The sequence below is a fragment of the Bufo gargarizans genome, chromosome 11 (assembly GCF_014858855.1).
Source record: "Bufo gargarizans isolate SCDJY-AF-19 chromosome 11, ASM1485885v1, whole genome shotgun sequence".
NCBI classification, from domain to species: Eukaryota; Metazoa; Chordata; class Amphibia; order Anura; family Bufonidae; genus Bufo; species Bufo gargarizans.
Genome location: NC_058090.1, coordinates 37,974,794 through 37,993,568, shown reverse-complemented (window position 1 = coordinate 37,993,568; position 18,775 = coordinate 37,974,794). Strand labels below are relative to the sequence as shown.

The window sequence follows — 18,775 nt, the reverse complement described above, 5'->3', positions numbered from 1 at the left end:
GCGGCTCGGATGCAGACTAAAACAACTGGTCGTGGGCATGAGGCCATATTCAGCATTTTTCACGCAGCCCTGGCCCCATAAAAGTGAATGAGGCTTCAGTGAAAAACGTCGCGTCCGGATAGAATCGCGTCCGGATAGAACCTGGATGCAGTCCTGGGTGCAATGCGTTTTTCACTGATGGTTGCTACTTGCTAGGAGATGTTGTTTGTAAGCCTTCCGTTTTTTTTCACGCGCGTGAAAAACGCATTGCATCCGCACGGAAAAAACTGAACGCAATCACAGACAAAACTGACGGAACTTGCTTCCACTCCGTATCGTTAGGTGTGAAAAAGGCCTTATAGTTCCCATTACTTTTGAATCCATTTCTTTCACTCATAAAAACCTGCACGTGTGATTTCAGCCATATGGCGACTTGTAAGAAAGTGCAATGAGACACACAGGGGATCATTTACAAGCAGTTTTACGCCTCTTTTTAGCGTTACATTGTTGCATGACCTTTTATTTGCAGCTATTTAAATACCTATGCGATATTTGTCGCACAGATTTTTTTCACGCCGCGTTCGACACAAAGAAGTGTCAAGGGTGTGGTGGGGGCTTGTCGGGGACTGATGTAGATTTTCCAGCTGGAGCATGGACTACCACAGATGCGCCTAAATTATGATGAGACACCCCCCCCCGTGATAAATTAGGCGCATCTTCTGGCAGCAACACTGGTGCAAAATAAACTAAAAAGACTATCAAAAAATAAAAGTCTTAATAAATGACCCCCACAATTTTGTTTGATGGGTGCAGAACGAGAAATCCTGGGACATCATATCTTACAGCCATTATCCAGAGTCCTGTACAGCTTGTGTCTGTCATCTTACGTCTTGCAGTATGACAACTACACGCAAAAGAAAATAAGATGTCAGCCCAAGCCAAGGTGTAAACTGATCCTCTAATCCTCTTGGCTTTGTCCAAATCATGGCAATTCTCTGCCCCACATAAAATGCTCACTGAAGGTATGCAAGCCAGGTGTGATTGACTGGGTTTGGATTTACACTATGCAGGCACCTGTAGTTCCATAGGATCTGCAGAACTGAGATTGCACCTGATAACGAATGCGACCAAACAGAAATCCAGACGGTTGGATTTCTCTCAACCATCACGATGCAGTTGCAGCAAACCTATGGGTCACAAAGCAACCACAATCCCCATCATTAGGTAGAATGTAGTCATATGCAATTGTTGTCTTGTTTTGTTTGATTACAACTCACCGTGTAGGCCTAGCCTAAATGTCAAATACAAGTATTTAAAAAAAATTATGTTTTTTTTCCTACCTTACTTCTGATTTGAATTTGGAACAAATCTCAATCAATGGTCCGCCCCACGTCTTGTTAGAGTTTGGAGGTAGTTAAATGCTATGTTGAGTAATCTCTGACCCAAGTTCAGGCTGATTTTGACATTGACCTAAAAAGTCAACCAGGTTTATTCTGAGCAGCTCCATTCTGGCATTAGTATGGTGAACCGCTGCCCTTTCTTTTTTCTCCTGCTCTTGTTCAGTTATGTCTTGTACTTAGTTATTGGGGCCTTTGTGTTCTCCATCTTGGAACAACCCTATGAGGATCAGCTGAGGGAGCAGGTGGAGGACTTGTGGAATGAGTTCCTGGAGAATCACCCATGTCTATCTGAGGAGCTCCTGGATGACTTTCTCCGGAAACTGTTGTTGGTCAAGAGCTTTGGTGTGTCGGTTCTGAGGAATATATCTGGTTTGGAATCCAAGTGGGATTTTGTATCTTCTCTGTTCTTCACTGGTACTACACTTACCACCATAGGTAAGTAACTAGACCACCACATATATAGTATTGGTTAATTTTTTTTTTTATTACAAGAAACCTTCCTTGCAATGTTTGGTCGCATGTTGGGTTTTTGTGTAATTTTGTAAAAGTGAGAGGAAAACATTTTTGCTGCACAAAATTCCACATGTACTGAATACCGTTACTCTATCTCCAAACAGCCTAAGGCCTCATGCGCACGTCCGTATCTGGTTTTTGTGGTCCGCAAATCACAGATCTACAAAACATTGATACTGTCCGTGTGCATCCCACACTTTCGCAGGCCCAAAACTATGTTACAAATGTCTACTCTTGTCCATAAAACACATGGTTGTGTGAACGGGGCCTTAGTCCTGAGGCCGAATTCTACATCTGTGTACAAATTCAATCCACATTTTTTGCAGATAGCACATGGACCTATTCATTTCTATGAAAACTGAACTGATGCCCGTGTGCTGCCCTCATCCATAGGTCCGTGATCCTCCGTTCTGGACACTGCTAGTCTCGCAGGAGGGCACGGCTTTAGGGCTCATACACTCAAACGTATTTTCTTTCCGTGTCCATTCTGTTGTTTTTGTGGACCATATACGGAACCATTCACTTCAATGGGTCTGCAAAAAAAAAAAAAATGGAAGTTACTTTGTGTGCATTCTGTTTCCGTATGTCCGTTCCACAGAAAATAGAACATATCCTATTATTGTCGGCATTACGGACAAGGATAGGACTGTTCTATTAGGGGCCAGCTGTTCCTTTCCACAAAATACGGAATGCACACGGACATCTACCGTATTTTTTTGCTGATCCGTTTTTTGCGGACTGCAAAATGCATATGGTCGTGTGCATGAGCCCTTATACTGATTTATAACGCTGTATGACCATCCTTGTACAGGATCATACTGAAATAAAGCTGTCACTATGATTCTGTAACTGTAATACGGTAAAGCAGAGGCGCACAGCATTATAAATCAGTATAAGGGCTAATGCACACGACCGTATATATTTTACAGTCTGCAAAAAACGGACAGATGACGTCCATGTGCATTCAATATTTTGCGGGACAGAACAGCTGGCCCCTAACAGAACAGTCCTATCCTTGTCCGTAATGCGGACAATAATAGGACATGTTCTATTCTTTAGCGGAACAGACATACGGAAACAGAATGCACATGGAGTAACTTCCGTTTTTTTTTTTTGATGACTTATTGAAATAAATGGTTCTATATATGGTCCACAAAAGAAAATGAACAAACACGAAAAGAAAATACGTTTGTGTGCATGAGCCCTAAAGCCGTGCACTCCTGCAAGACGAGCAGTGTCCAGAACAGAGGATCACGCAATGGACTTGAGCTTGTGTGAAACAGTCCTAAGGCTACATTCAAGTGACATAAAAAAAAAAAAAAATATATATATATATATACGTTTTTTCACTGAAACCTTTCTGACATACGCCCATTTAAAAACAGTCCCTTACAATTGTAAGAGAGCTGTTGGTCCGTCGTGAAACGCCAGCCATTGTAAATGACCCCCAATGTTTGTTTTTTTTTTTTTTTTTTTTTTTTTTTTTCCTCTCATGAAAGATAGCTCTGTGTGCATGAGCCCTCACTGTGATTTTACGGCATGTGTGTTTTACCACCTATTTTAATTACCATCATTAACCAGATCGTCCTGGCTAGCTGTAGATGGCTTTTAATGAATTAAATGCCTCCTTTTTAATTAACCTAGTGGATGGCTGAGTATCAGCGACACAGAACACATGCACATCAGTTCTTAGGCTATAGTAACCCCTTCACATCCACCATCTGTACTGAATGTAGATGTCCTAATTATCAACACCATGCAGAGAGGACAAATTTATATACTTCTTTCACTTTACATGGTTTTATGTTTATTCTCCTATTTGTATTTTATGTTTTCTTCATATATTTGCCATTAAAAGACATTTATCCTTTTTTTTTTTTTTTTTTTTTTTTTTTTTTTTATTAAATTTTTCATTTTGTAATTTTCAACTAACTGAGGTATCCATGAGAGCCCCAATGGGAAAACAACCTTCTTGTGGGGGCAGAGCTGATTAGGGCATGCTAAGACCCAGCAGCTCTGTGCTGCCCAAGAAACCTGACAATCGCGTGATCTCCAGGTCAAACAGTGGCATTAAACGCTATAAGGAAAAGGCAAAAACAAAATAAACAGCATTCATCTTCTACTCAAGGTTTCTGACTGTCACTGACTCAACCTACTCCTAGTAGATTGCAGGAGCTTTGGCCTCTTTCACACAAACAATGCGGATTGGCTCAGGGTGCGTTCAGTGAAATTCTCACCATTTTGCAAGCAAGTTCAGTTTTGTCTGTGATTGCATTCAGTGCTTCAGTTTTTTTTTTTTTTTTTTTCTACTTGGGTGCAATCAGTTTTGATGCGCGTGAAAAAAATCCCAGAAGAAATGACTGGGTCTGCATCAGAAATGCTAAAAATCGGCGGAACGGACGCCGAAACAAACAACGGTCGTGTGTATGAGGCTTAAGGCTTTGCGGACGAAGAATAGGCAGTTATATTGATGCTGGGTTCACACCTGCCATTCCACAAATTGCGTAATGAGCACGGAGGCCATCCGTGTTTTGCAGATCCACGATTTGCGGACCGCAAAGCGCACCACGGTCGTGTGCATGTAGCCTAATAAACACCCAGTATCTCCTGGCAACCATCAGTCAAAAACGGACTGACCATCAGTGTCCTTCAACTTTTCTTTCCCACAACCTACTGACCAGTCCTGTGAGGGGAAAAAATGACGACAGAGCATGCTACATGTTCTAAACATACCCAGACAGAAAAAAGTGAAAGCAGCCTTTAGGCCTCATGCACACAACCGTATGTTGTCCGCAAAACACAGATCCGCAAAAAAAAGATGATGTCCGTGTTGCATCTGTTTTTTTGCGGGTCCATTGTAACAATGCCTGTCCTTGTCTACAAAACGGGCAAGAATAAGATATGCCCCATTGAAGTGAATGGTTTTGTGTACAGATCTGTAAAAAAAAAAAAAATACATTGGTGTGCATGAGCCCTTAGGCCTAGTTCACACTTCAGGGATTTCCATCAGTGATTGAGAGCCCAAACTAGGGGTTAAGCCTCCAAAGCGATAAGGTATAAGGGAAAGATTTGTACCTGTTCTGTGTTTTTGACCCGTACCTGGTTTTGACTCACAATATAGGGTCCATTCACACGTCCGTAAGTGTTTTGCGGATCCGCAAAACACGGACACCTGCAATGTGCGATCCGCACATCAGACACTATAATAGAAAATGCCTTTTCTGGTCCGCAATTGCGGACAAGAATAGGACATGTTCTATTTTTTTTCAGGAACGGAATTGCGGATTCCGAAAAAAAAAAACTGATGTGGATCCTGAAAATGCGGATGCAGATCCCGAAAATGTGGATTTGCATCCGTCCCAGCCCCATTGAAAGTGAATTGGTCCGCAAATTGCGGAACGAATCCGGACCAAACATGTGAATGGACCTTAAGATCTTGTTTACACGGCTCTTGTGCAGCCGTTCCGTGCATTGGGGACCGTAATTTGCAGCCCCCAATGCACGGGCAACGTCCGTGCGGCGGCCGGGACGGATCCAGTCCCATTCAACTTGAATGGGTCTGTGATCCGTCCGCACCGCAAAAAAATAGAGCATGTTCTATTTTTTTGGGGTGCAGAGGCACGGCCAGAAACACCATGGAAGCACTCTGTAGTGCTTCCGTTCAGCATCTCCGTGATTGCGGACCCATTCAAGTGAATAGGTCCGCATCCGTGATGCGGAGAGCATACGGGCACACAACGGCCATGTGAACAAGCACTTACTGATGGAAATCGCAGACCAAATCAATAAAGTGAACTAGTCCTTAGTAATGTAACTAACCAGTAGCAGAGGGTCTGTATATTGACATTAAAAAGGGGCAGATTTACCGAAACTGTCTAAAGGGAAAAGCGTCATTCTTCCTAATTGCAGCCAATCACAGCACAGCTTTCATTTTTCAAGAGCAGAATGAAAGATGATTTCTAATTGGCTGCTATGGGCAACAAAGACCCTTTTTTATTTTAGACAATTTTCATGAATGGGGCCCAATTCTTTTCTAAATGTATATAAAGGAAATATACCACAGTAAAATAACAGATGATGAGTGGCGTCTAAGGGATAATCAAATGGGGAAAAAGTCAATCAAATGAGAAATGGGAGAATAAACATGGAAGAGAATGATAGCAAAACATGTATGTATCATCATGCAGGCCATGTGGCTGCAATTGGGGCCCCTAGAGGGTGAGGGCCCTGCCTGATTGCATTTCTTTGGCTATTTGATGGTAAGAATCTGTGCAGGGCTCAACTCAAGAGTGGATAGGGAACTGGCCCAAGGGTGATGAAAAGGCAATGCTCGGGCAGAAAACACCAGGCCCGTCTATCCTTGGTAGCACAATAATGGGGTGAGACCATTGCTTTGAACAACCCATTCAGTAGGGCACACTGACTGACCAGCTGTTTTTTATCTATTGTGTATGGCCAGCTCTCCTTCGAAGTCACACAATGTGGGCATTCAAGTAACCCGATCCGAGGAACCCCAAGATCTTCAAATCATAGGATCCCAGGAAACTAAACTGGTTGTCCACTTCTTTACCATTGATACATTTTTGATTGGCAGGGGCCAGGCACCCTTCACCCCTGCCGATCAATGGTTTCAGTGCATCTGATGTGCCAGAAATTGGCACCAAAACTGCATAGCCCTGTCTGGTGTTTAGTGGACGGGGCTGGTTGGAAGGAACGGTAGCAGCTCTGCAATTACGAGGACGGATCTGTTCTGATACAGACTGTGAATGCCGGAGCATTCATTTCAATGGTTCCGCAAAAAAACGGAATGTACTCCGTATGCATTCTGTTTCCGTATTTCCGTTTATCCGTTCCGTTAAAAGATAGAACATGTCCTATTATTGCCCACAAATCACGTTTTGTGGCTCCATTCAAGTTAATGGGTCCGCCCAAAAAACGGAACACATACGGAAATGCATCCGTATGTTTTCCGTATCCGTTCCGTTTTTGCGGAACCATCTATTGAAAATATGAAACGGAGAAGGTAAAGCAGCTCTCACCCACCGTCCACCTGCCTTGAGCACGGATGCAACCTCCGGACTTCATTGCTGTGAATATGCAAGATCAAGAAAAATCCAGCTTCCAAGATGCAAAAGGTGGAATCTTTATTGTGCGTTTAAAATCCAATGCAAGACATCACAGGTTACAGTAACGCGTTTCAGAACGCAAGTAAATCAGGGTCCATCATGACAAAAAGATGATGATGAAGATGTCATGATGAAGGACCCTAATTTACTTGCGGTCTGAAACGCGTTACTGTGACCTGTGATGTCTTGCATTGGATTTTAAACGTCTTGAACATCTATTGAAAATGTTATGGCCAGCCCAATTTTTTCTATGTAATTACTGTATATGCTATACGAAAAAAACGGAACGAAAAAAAACGGAACAACGGGTCAGTGGAAAACGGACCGCAAAACACTGAAATACGGTAGTGTGAAAGAGGCCTTAAAGAGCTGATCTGTAGGGGATCCTTGCCAATTGGATATTAATGGCCTACTCTGAGAATGGGCAATAACACAGTAAGGGCTCATGCACACGACCGTTGTTTGGGTCCGCATCCGAGCTGCTGTTTTGGTGGCTTGGACCCATTCATTTCAATAGGGCCGCAAAAGATGCGGACAGCGCTCCGCGTGCTGTCCGCATCCGAGGCTCCGTTCCGCGGCCCCGCAAAAAAAAAAAATAACAAGAATAGGCATTTATATTGCCGGCGCCTGTTCCGTTCCGCAAATTGCGGAAGACAACACGGGCGCCTTCCATTTTTTGCGGATCTGCGGTTTGCGGACCGCAAAATACGGCATGGTCGTGTGCATGAGGCCTTAAGGAGTGGACAACCTAACTTTTTAGCCTTGCTTGCCTTTTTATTTTTTTTGTAAAATATTGGTGACTGTGCTGCTTAAAGAGGTTTTCATTTCCGAAATTGGTGGCATATTGCTAGGATTTGCCCCCAATGTTCGATAGATGCAGGTCTCAACTCTGGAACCCACTCCTATCACCAGAACATGCCACCCAAAAGGGAAAAAGGGCGCATGATGCACATTTCACATCTTTGTTTCATTCGCTTCTAGGGGAGTTTTGAAAATAGCCGAGTAAGCCCGCTTGGCAATTTTTGGAAGTACCATAGACGTGAATGGAAATCGCACTGCGCGTGTATGGCCACCTTTCTATATTCAGACTATGAGACTATTGGGAATAGAAGTGAATGGTAGGTGGCCACACACTCTTTCCCTTTCGGGGGCCCATTCTGGACATAGGAGCGATAGGCCACCAATGTCTGAGATGAGACACCCCCTTTTAAAATGTATATATCATTATACCCCCTGATATAAGAACCCTATATTTTTCACTTGCAGGTTATGGTCATCCTGTCCCCATCTCACTGGGTGGAAAGATATTTTGCCTGTTCTACTCTATCATTGGAATCCCATTCACTTTATCCTTATTGTCTATTGTTGCCCAGAACCTTCTCTTCCTACTTCGTGACAAGCTCATCCATATTCTTCACCTACGGTGTCCCTTTCCCTGGAAGAAACTAGAGTTGATCCATGCCTGTGTCTTGATCTCCCTCCTCTTGTTACTCTTCTTTTTCATTCCTGCAATTGTTTTTAATGCTGTTGAAGAAAACTGGGGCTACGTGGATGCGCTGTATTTTTGTTTTATCTCTTTAAGTACTGTTGGCCTTGGAGATTATGTTCCCGGTGAGCAAAGTGGTCAGCGTATGCCAGCTCTCTACAAGATTCTGGTTATCTGTAAGTATACCTTTAAGATTAATACCAGATTCGTTTTTGTTTTTTTTGCCGTGTTTTAAAACAATTGTTTATGGAGGGGATTTGGAGAGTTGAAGACTTAAAGGGGTTTCCAGAACTTGGATACTAATGGACTATCCTCATTGATCTCAGATTGTTGGGAGTCTGACAACCAACACGTCCACTGACCAGCTGTTTTGGCCAGCTGCTGTTGCCGGAAACTGCTTATACAGTGGATGAAGCTGGAAACAAAAGGCTTTGTCCATTGTGTGGTCAAGTGAATGTTAACTGAGCTGCAGTATGCCGTTGCCAGAGCTTTCCACCCACTGTATAGTTTCTGATGACTGACTGAAACACCTGATCAATGAGAATGTCGGACTCCCGCCTATGTGATTGGTTTTCCATGGACCATGGTGACGCCACGGAAGCTTGTGCTACCTATTTTCCATGATGACCCATCCCTCTCACAAAATGTTATTGTCTATGGGTCTGTGAAAGCTATGGACAGGACAGAGATGCCATCACTGTTCTGTAAGTGATTTTCACAGACCATTGGTAGGAGATCTGCTGGGAACAAATTTTTAGCCTAGCATTGTAACGTGGGATACGGATGAAACACGTAAGGCAAAGATGGACACGAGGAGCAAACTTGGATCCTTCACGGATGGACCACCTTGTCACAATGTCATCACGGACAAGGATTTGTGAAAGGGGCTTTAGTTCAAAAATTAAAATGTTGGAAGATGGAAACATAGAATGTGTCGGCAGATGAGAACCATTTGGCCCATCTAGTCCGCCGAATATACTAAATACATAGTCAACACATTGATTCCCTGAATTTATAAACTCTTGTAGTGCACTGGATGCCAGGTATTTTATTATTAGCAGAGGTCGGAGAGAAGGGCACAATGTAAGATTTTACCCTGCCTTCCTGGACCATGCAGATGGGAATTTATAATGGAAGGTTTTAGGGGCTCCTGCGGTGCCATCAATATTCAAGACTTTACAGGAAGGTCATGAAATGATTACAGTCCTCACAATCCTGCATCCAGATTTATACAGTGATCATTTTATGCCTGTGTGCTCGCATCTAGATTTTTCTTTAAGGCTTATTGTAAAAACATGCTAGTATTACAATGCCATGTAATAACAGTTCTGCGTACTAGCTGTCTAGTGGAAGGGGCACACACAATGATGAATGATTAGGCGTTAAATGGCAAGTGCTCTACAATTACAGCTAAAATACACCTTTATGTTCTCTCAGACCAGGAACGGCTCTTAAAGGGAACTCTAGACACATGTTTGTGAGAAAATATGATGCGGATAACATTAGATGATCGGCCAAGAATAATACATTTTTATGGACCCCTTTGGGACAATTTATTTTATGCGTGCATCTTACTTATTTTGGGATAAAAACCTTTTTCTATTAGTTTTTTACAAAAAAAATGTATGCAGTTTTTGTGATGCATGGGGTTAAAAATCAGTCTATTTGTAGACCCTACCTCCTTAGGTTCGGCAGCTGACAGCTCGTGTGAAGGGATGAGCGAACCCAATGTTTTCAGGTTCGGCGTTCAGGCGGTGGAGGAATTCCATTGGTACGGAATTCTATGACGGAGTGCAAAACGGAAGCCTTTAAGAGGCATTCCGTCATAATAGAAGTCTATGGGGAGCATAACGGATCCATCTGGTTTCCGTTATGCAGGACAGGACTTTATTTTCAGTCCTGCATAATGGAAACTAGACTTATCCGTTATGCTCCCCATAGACTTCTATTATGACAGAATGCCTCAAACGCTTCCATTTTAGCGTCCATCATAGAATTCCATGCTGACGGAATCCATAACAGAATTCCTCGAACCGGAACCTGAATACGTCAGGTTCGCTCATCCCCACTTATTTCTTGACTGCTGACCTTAGAAATACTCGTAGCTAAATTCTTATCAAACTGATAAGAATATGGCTTACATGAGTGTTTGAGTTCAGGAGATCAGAGACAAGGCTTCACATGAGCGGTCAGCTGACTAAACTCAGGAGGGACAGTCTCCAGATAGACTTTTTTTTTGGGGGGGGGGGGGTTTGTGTATCACAAAAACTGTTGAACATTTTAAGAAAAACAAATAATCTAAAATATTTCTAGCCCAAAATGAGTAAAATGCTAAAATTTTAAAAAATTTGACTCTGTAGGTGTCCATAGCCTTTAACTTGATTTATATCATAATTGTCTGAAAAAAAATGCAAATGTCAGGTATAGTAAATAATACAGGAATAATATTACCTCCACATTGTCGCATATAATGAAAGGGGGATTTACTAAAAGGCTTGTACCTACAGAATTCCAAGCAGGTCCATTGTCATACAGTAATCTCCATAGACTTCATGTTCTGTTCTAGATTTGATGTGCAGTCGATATGGAGATGTGGTTTTAGGCAGAGTTTTTATATCGTGAATATACCGTAGAACTAGCCTAAAAATCAGCTCCATAATCTGAGACTACTCGATGTCCTTCACGTGGATTATAATTTTTTTGCGCAGATATTTGTGGATTTCACCCATTACACTGATGACTTACAGATATGTATCAAAACATATATAGCAGAATATTGACATAAATGTGGAGCTCAGAGCAGAGTATATTATTCAGCGTTTAATTTGAAAATGAGATTTCAAGATCAAAGTCAATGGAGTCTGTGTTATAAGATACCTTCTACAGTATGCTTTGTCATCTTGTAGCATTTTTCTCTAGTGATCATTTAATGATGAGTGGCAGTAACTGGGACAACTGCTACTTAAAGGGGTTGTCCACTTTTTTTTTTTTTTTTATTATTTCAGAAAATTCTTTGGAGCCTGAGAAAATAATAAAAGCACTTACACTCCCTTTCTCAGGCCTCTCCGATCCAGCACTGCTGCTCCGCCCTCTCCCAGTCTGCAGGCAGTGAAGCATTGCCGTGTGAATGAGTTCTTAGTTAATAGGGGACAATATTCTGAGCCCTATTATCAAGAACAACTGATGTGTGTGAATTAGGGATAGTCTAGGTTTAGAAAAACCTGACTGCTTTCTTCCAGAAACAGAAATTTGCAATGAACGGGATGAGCTGCAAACTCCTCCCAATTCAAATGTTGCTTCAAGAACCCCCTTTCTTGTGACTGGTCAGGATCCCAGAGGTCAGCCCCATCGATCAGAAACGTATCGGTAACATAAGAATTGAGTTATAATGAGTGTTTTAGGTTAGAGATCAGAGATACGAAGCCGTCAGCTGAGCTACCTGATGGGAAACCGTAAAAACACAGCCTGCTACTAGAGAATCTCAAGGCTGTACAGAGAAAGAGGCTCGTAATTGTTCATAAATGACGATTGAAAAAAAGATTTTTAGCTCGAAGAGTATAATGTAATTATTAAAAAAAATGCTCCCATAGTTGTACATAGTAAGTCTTAACAAAAATAAGTTCTGAGCGTGTAATTGTTCTTATTGAAGAGATCCCGTAGTGTATGGAAAGGATTCATGGGAAACATGCAAATGAGCTCTCCTCCAGAGGGCAGAAAACGACCTCATACCCGCGAACTAGAGATTCCATCAAAATAAGGGCCCTATATAAGCAAATGGAATGTGAATATTAAGCTACTCGCCACCAAATGTAATGCTTTTATTTTTTTAAAGAAGAAGTCTTTAAAGGGGCTGTGTGAGTCTTTATAATGGTTATCCTGGAAAAGATAATGATGAAAAATCCTCAGGATAGGTCATCATAATCACAACAGCAGTGGGTCCAAGTCCCTGCATCCCCGCAATCGGCTGTTTCAGGGAGCAGCTGTGCTCACCAGAGCTCTGGGGAACGATGCAGGCTCCTGGCGGCTTACCAAGGACAGCGCCGCACATCGTATAGTGGCAGTGATTGGTATTGCAGCTGAGCCCCATTGACTTGAATAGGGCTGAGCTGCAACTAGACCACATGACCAATATACAGTGATGTCACTGGTCTAGGAAGAGGCTGCAGTGCTCAAAGCCTCTACTAACAGCTTATCTGCGGGGGCCCTGGGTGTTACACCCCCATAGATTTGATACTGATGGCCTATCCTGAAGAGAAGTCATAAATATATTTTCCTGAATAACCCCTTTAATACTGATGCCCTATACTCAGGATAGGTTCAGTATGTGATCGGTGGGGGTACGACTCCCGAGACCCCTGCCGACCAGCTGTTTGAAGTGCTACAGCCTCTTTCTAGGACTGTGACGTTACATTCCATGGTCTCATTGCCTAGGTGCAGCTCAGTCCCATTCTAGTGAATGGGTCTGAGTTGCAATACCAAGCACAGCCACTATCCAATGGGCGGCGCTGTGCTTGGTAAACTGCGAGGAGGCCACAGTGTTCACCGGAGAACCGCAGCCTTTTTACACAGCTGATCGGCTAAGGTGTCGGGAATCGGGCCCCCACCGATAAAATACTGATGACCTATGCTGAGGATAGGTTATCAGTATTAAACACTCGGACAACTCCTTTAATAGAAGGGTTTGTCTCTATTGCTGCCATACTCCAGGTTAGAGTACATGCGGTATACTCATTAATTTAAAAAATTTGAAACTTTAATAAAAAAAATAATGCATAAATGATCTTTATGCAACCACAACTTTAAAATCGAATTAGTATAAAGAACGCAGTGCATTAGCCAGCACAAAATACTAAATGGTAATAAAAAAATAAATAAGATAAAAAGATAAAGTAGAGAAAAAGCCATTTTGCATTTAAGCTGACAGATTGTAACAGTAGCAGCGACATCACGGAGGTCATACTGCTGGATCCATTTGGTATTATATGAAATTAGTATCTCTACTGTATACAATTTCTATAATTCTCTTTCAGAAAGAATTGTAAAAAGAAGAACTTGGGTATACTGGGTAATTTAAAATAATTATTTTTAATGGGTCCTCATTTCTCTTCTCCTCCTGCATAGTGTATGAAAAGGGATTAGTAATGGATTAAAAAAAAGGGAGGGGATGGGTTGCTTTTTCCAGCACAGAGCCACTCTCGTCTTTGGGATCTGTCTGGTATTGCAGCCATGCATGTGTTTTGATCAAAATATGAGAATCAGGGCTTAGTCCATATATAATGCTTGCATCTAGTTTGTTATTATTATTTATTTAAAAAATGTTTCCTGTGGTATTGCAGCTAACTTATATAAGGCTGAGCAGTCGGTGCTTACACACTCAGACTATGTGGGGACACACCCCTTTGGCAAGGAGAATGGTAACGCCCAGTTGTCAATTTATTCATAATTTTCAAGGTGTAGAGGAGTGACACAATGAAGAGGTCTAAGGGTACTTTCACACTAGCGGAATGCCGGATTAATTTACATTGAAATGTATTAGTGCCGGATCCGGCATTAAAAATACCGCAATGCTGGATCTGTCCTTCCATGCGCAGATCGGTAAAAATGTGAAAAAAAAAAAAAAAAAGATCCGTATGTCTTCTGTATCAGTTCTGTTTTTGCGGAACCATCTAATTAAAATGTTATGTCTGGCCCAATTTTTCTATGTAATTACTGTATATGCCATGCTTCCGTTTGCGATCCACAAAAAACAGAAACCAAACGGAACAGCAAAACTGAACGGAAGCGGAACAGAAACGGAAACACTACTGAAACAGAAAAACGGATTCGTTTAAAACAGAGTGCAAAACGCTGAAAAAGCCATACAGTCATGTGCAAGAAGCCTAAGTCTGAGATTTTAGGCATATAGCTCTACAGTCTCCATGCATCTCTTTGGGCGGACTATTAATGCTCCTTACAAAATGGCCAAAATACAGTCAAGTGCCTGAGCCCTAACAGCAGCTTCATAGAAGCCAACAAACCAGTTATTGTTTTGTAGCATGTGGGAAGTAACCAGAGTACCTGGAGAAATCCTATTTACATATTACCCCTAGGACCGTGCACACCGCTTTACCATAAGGTTTCCTTGAGCTACTATAGAAGCTTCATCGGGGGATGTACATATCCATAGTGATAAGCAGTACAGGCAATATTCGTTTTCGCAATATTTCACAAATTTTTTGCATAATATTTGCAATAAATTCGCGAATTATAGAATTCGTGATCTCCAGTCCTTATTTTCGTGATTGTGCAAATCGGCACTAATGATGCGCATATTTTTTGCGCAATACATGCAACTTCGCATTTTATCAGGTCTGAGTAGATATTACTGATTGCACTATATTCTACATCTTTGCGAATTCTCGAAGTGCCAATATTCGCAATAAAAATTGTGATCAACACTACATATGGAGCTATTCTTCCCTAGTAGTAGGGGATGTGTGTATGGAGCTGTTCTTCCCTAGTAGTAGGGGATGTGTGTGTATGGAGCTGTTCTTCCCTAGTAGTAGGGGAAGTGTGCGTGTGGAGCTGTTCTCCCCCTAGTAGTAGGGGATGTGTGCGTGTGGAGCTGTTCTCCCCCTAGTAGTAGGGGATGTGTGCGTGTGGAGCTGTTCTCCCCCTAGTAGTAGGGGATGTGTGCGTGTGGAGCTGTTCTCCCCTAGTAGTAGGGGATGTGTGCGTGTGGAGCTGTTCTCCCCCTAGTAGTAGTTGGGATGTGGCTGTTGTGGAGGTTTCTTCCCTAGTAGTAGGGATGTGTGTGCGTGTGGAGCTGTTCTCCCCCTAGTAGTAGGGGATGTATGTGTGCGTGTGGAGCTGTTCTCCCCCTAGTAGTAGGGGATGTGTGTGCGTGTGGAGCTGTTCTCCCCCTAGTAGTAGGGGATGTATGTGTGCGTGTGGAGCTGTTCTCCCCCTAGTAGTAGGGGATGTGTGCGTGTGGAGCTGTTCTCCCCCTAGTAGTAGGGGATGTGTGCGTGTGGAGCTGTTCTCCCCCTAGTAGTAGGGGATGTGTGCGTGTGGAGCTGTTCTCCCCCTAGTAGTAGGGGATGTGTGCGTGTGGAGCTGTTCTCCCCCTAGTAGTAGGGGATGTGTGCGTGTGGAGCTGTTCTCCCCCTAGTAGTAGGGGATGTGTGCGTGTGGAGCTGTTCTCCCCCTAGTAGTAGGGGATGTGTGCGTGTGGAGCTGTTCTCCCCCTAGTAGTAGGGGATGTGTGCGTGTGGAGCTGTTCTCCCCCTAGTAGTAGGGGATGTGTGCGTGTGGAGCTGTTCTCCCCCTAGTAGTAGGGGATGTGTGCGTGTGGAGCTGTTCTCCCCCTAGTAGTAGGGGATGTGTGCGTGTGGAGCTGTTCTTCACTAGCTGTAGAATATGAGAAAAATATGTTAAAAGGAAAAAATACTTATTAAAGGGTGAGATCTTTGTGAGAGCTGACGACCCCAATTTTTTTGCCAAATAAAAATTAGCTCTCTGCAGTCCTACCTTTTCAAGCACCAATGTTTCCTTCCCAGCCGCTACTGGTCCCTGTTGGACTGGAGTGGCTTCATTGTGTGATTGCTGCCAACAAGTCACCGGATTCAGCAGTTACATATGCTATAACGGCCCGTCATTATCACGTCCCTAGCAGTGATGTGCCATTCTACACATGCGCACATATGACCACTGAGCCCAGTGACTGGTTGCCAGTCTTGATCTAGGGACTGAAAGCATCTGGGAACGGAACAGTGGTGTGGAACAGTGAGATTCAAACAATTTGGAGATGTCGGCTCCTGTGCTGGACCGCCAGCTTAAGGATACGTTTACATCGGCTCTCACTCCGTTTTAGGAAAAAAACCTGCAGCAACAGATCCACTCTATGACGAAAAAAAAAAAACACTGCCTGATGGACTCCATCGGCTATAAAGAGGTCCAATGGGTTCCCTTCAGGGAGCTTGTCATTTTTTTTCCAGAATGGCGCAACTTGCAGTGCTATTGTGTCCTGCCTTTTTAATGAAATCTGCCTCATAGGCTCCATTAGGAACTGAAACCAAGACTAAGGCCTCTTTCACACGGGCTTTGCGTGTGAGGGCCGGACAAGATGCGGGTGCGTTGCAGGGAAAAGCGCAATTTTTTTCCATGCGAGTGCAAAGTGATTTAATGCGTTTTGCACGTGCGTGAGAAAAATCGGCATGTTTGGTACCCAAACCCGAACCTGGACTTCTTCACAGAAGTTCAGGGTTTGGGATCTGTGTTGTGTAGATTTTATTATTTTCCCTTATAACATGGTTATAAGGGAAAATAATGGCATTCTTAATACAGAATGCTTAGTAAAATGTCCATTGAGGGGTTACAAATAATAAACATATTTAACTCACCCCATCCACTTGATCGCGTAGCGGATCTCCTCTTCTTTCTACTTTCTTCAGTACCTGGCTAAAGGACCTTTTGATGACCTCACTGCGCTCATCACATGGTCCATCACCATGGTGATGGACCATGTGATGAGCGCAGTGACGTCAACAAAGGTCTTTTTCCTCCTGGACAGCAAAGAACAAGATAGAAGAGAAGCCGGGCTGTGCGAACAAGTGGATGAGGTGAGTTAATTTAAAAAAAAAAAAATTTACTCCTCCATCTCTATTTTACTAAGCATTCTGTATTAAGAATTCTATTATTTTCCCTTAGAACCATGTTATAAGGGAAAATAATAATGATCGGGTCCCCATCCCGATCGTCACCTAGCAACCATGTGTGAAAATCGCACCGCATCTGCACTTGCTTGTGGATGCTTGCGATTTTCACGCAGCCCCATTCACTTCCATGGGGCCTGTGTTGCGTGAAAAATGCACAATATAGAGTTTGCTGCGATTTCCACGCAACGCACAAGTGATGCATGAAAATCACCGCTCATGTACACAGCCCCATTGAAGTAAATGGGTCCGGATTCAGTGCGGGTGCAATGCGTTCACCTCACGCATTGCACCCGTGCGGAATTCTAGCCAGTGTGAAAGGGGCCTAAGTAAACACTGCTCCTTGTAAAAACCATCCATGTTAGTAATAGTCCTGACAAAACTGTCATCATTTGGAAATGTTAAATATCAAAATTAATGTTTGCTAGCAAGCACTCAGCCTATTTTTGTGTTAATGCTATGCGATAAACTAATAAGCAACAATTTACAAAGTAAAATGGCAAACATTGCCTAGAAAAATCCCAAAACTCTGTAAAAAATAAAGGGCAAAAAAATGCAAAAACTATATAAAAATATTGTTAAATAAAACTTAAATCCGCTAATAAAAAAGACATTCTAATGAAACTAAAAACTGCTAAACAGCGCCTGGGTCATGGGGAAATAAAATGTTTTCTTTTACCTGTCCTGTTCCTAATCCAGGAAAACCCATTAGTGTTTGCTTAATCCCCCCCCCCCCCCCCCCCCCCCATATCTCAAAGTCAAGGTTAAGAAAAAAACTAATTGGTTTTATTTAGACATTGTAAGTGTACTCTAAAATATATGTTCCTGCTATCATTAGCAAAGTGCCTGGAGGTAAATCTATATAAATGTTTGTGTCTGGAGAACGCTAAGCTTGCTGGTGGCTAGCGGCCATAACAATTGTTCAATAGCAAAAGTCATTTAATTACCTAGCGCATTTTATTTTTGGACGTTTTAAAGGCCTTTATGTGTTTTTTAGGTAATTTTTTATTTTTTTTAGGTTATTTATTATTTGGGCTAATTGCCGTGTTTCTTGTGGTTGAAATATTGAAGAATCTTCTGAACTGCAGCCAGTTCTTCAATCGGTTCTTATTTGGGTGTGACGGTAGCCAGAGAGCTGAAGAGATTCAACGTTGGGAGCCATATGACTCGGAGCTTCCTTTTGCGCCTAAACATGATGAAACGACGAGAAGGAGGCTTCCACACTCGGCGTCTCCCACTGAGAAGTCGTATGGGACCATCAACCTGTCTTTTAGCTGATGATTGTTTGTAATGTCTCCACTTATTAGTTTTACCATGAAGAGCATTTTCCACTGGGAGGACCACAATTAATTGCTATAACCACTTCCTCCTCTGAGAGGCTGATATGGCCGTGAACATTATAACACGTAGTGCATTATTAAATGCACATTGGATGGTATATGATTTTCAATGGTCACTTGCACTGGGTAGGTTTTCCCAATTTTCAGGGGTTTATTGACTGATCGCTTCTTATTCGCATGATGGGCCGCCATCAAAGATACCTTTTTATATGTAAACTTATTTGAAAAGAAGCATGAA

The 18,775-nt window shown here is 42.6% G+C and overlaps 1 protein-coding gene across 1 annotated transcript; it reads left to right on the top strand.

Moving 5' to 3' along the window:
- Window positions 1-1,498: 1,498 nt before the first annotated feature.
- LOC122921274 (potassium channel subfamily K member 1-like) lies at window positions 1,499-18,475 on the top strand. Its single transcript, XM_044271252.1, has 3 exons — window positions 1,499-1,814; window positions 8,285-8,680; window positions 18,216-18,475. The coding sequence occupies exons 1-3, from the start codon at window positions 1,499-1,501 to the stop codon at window positions 18,473-18,475; spliced, it is 972 nt and encodes a 323-aa protein (XP_044127187.1).
- The last annotated feature ends 300 nt before the right edge of the window (window positions 18,476-18,775 follow it).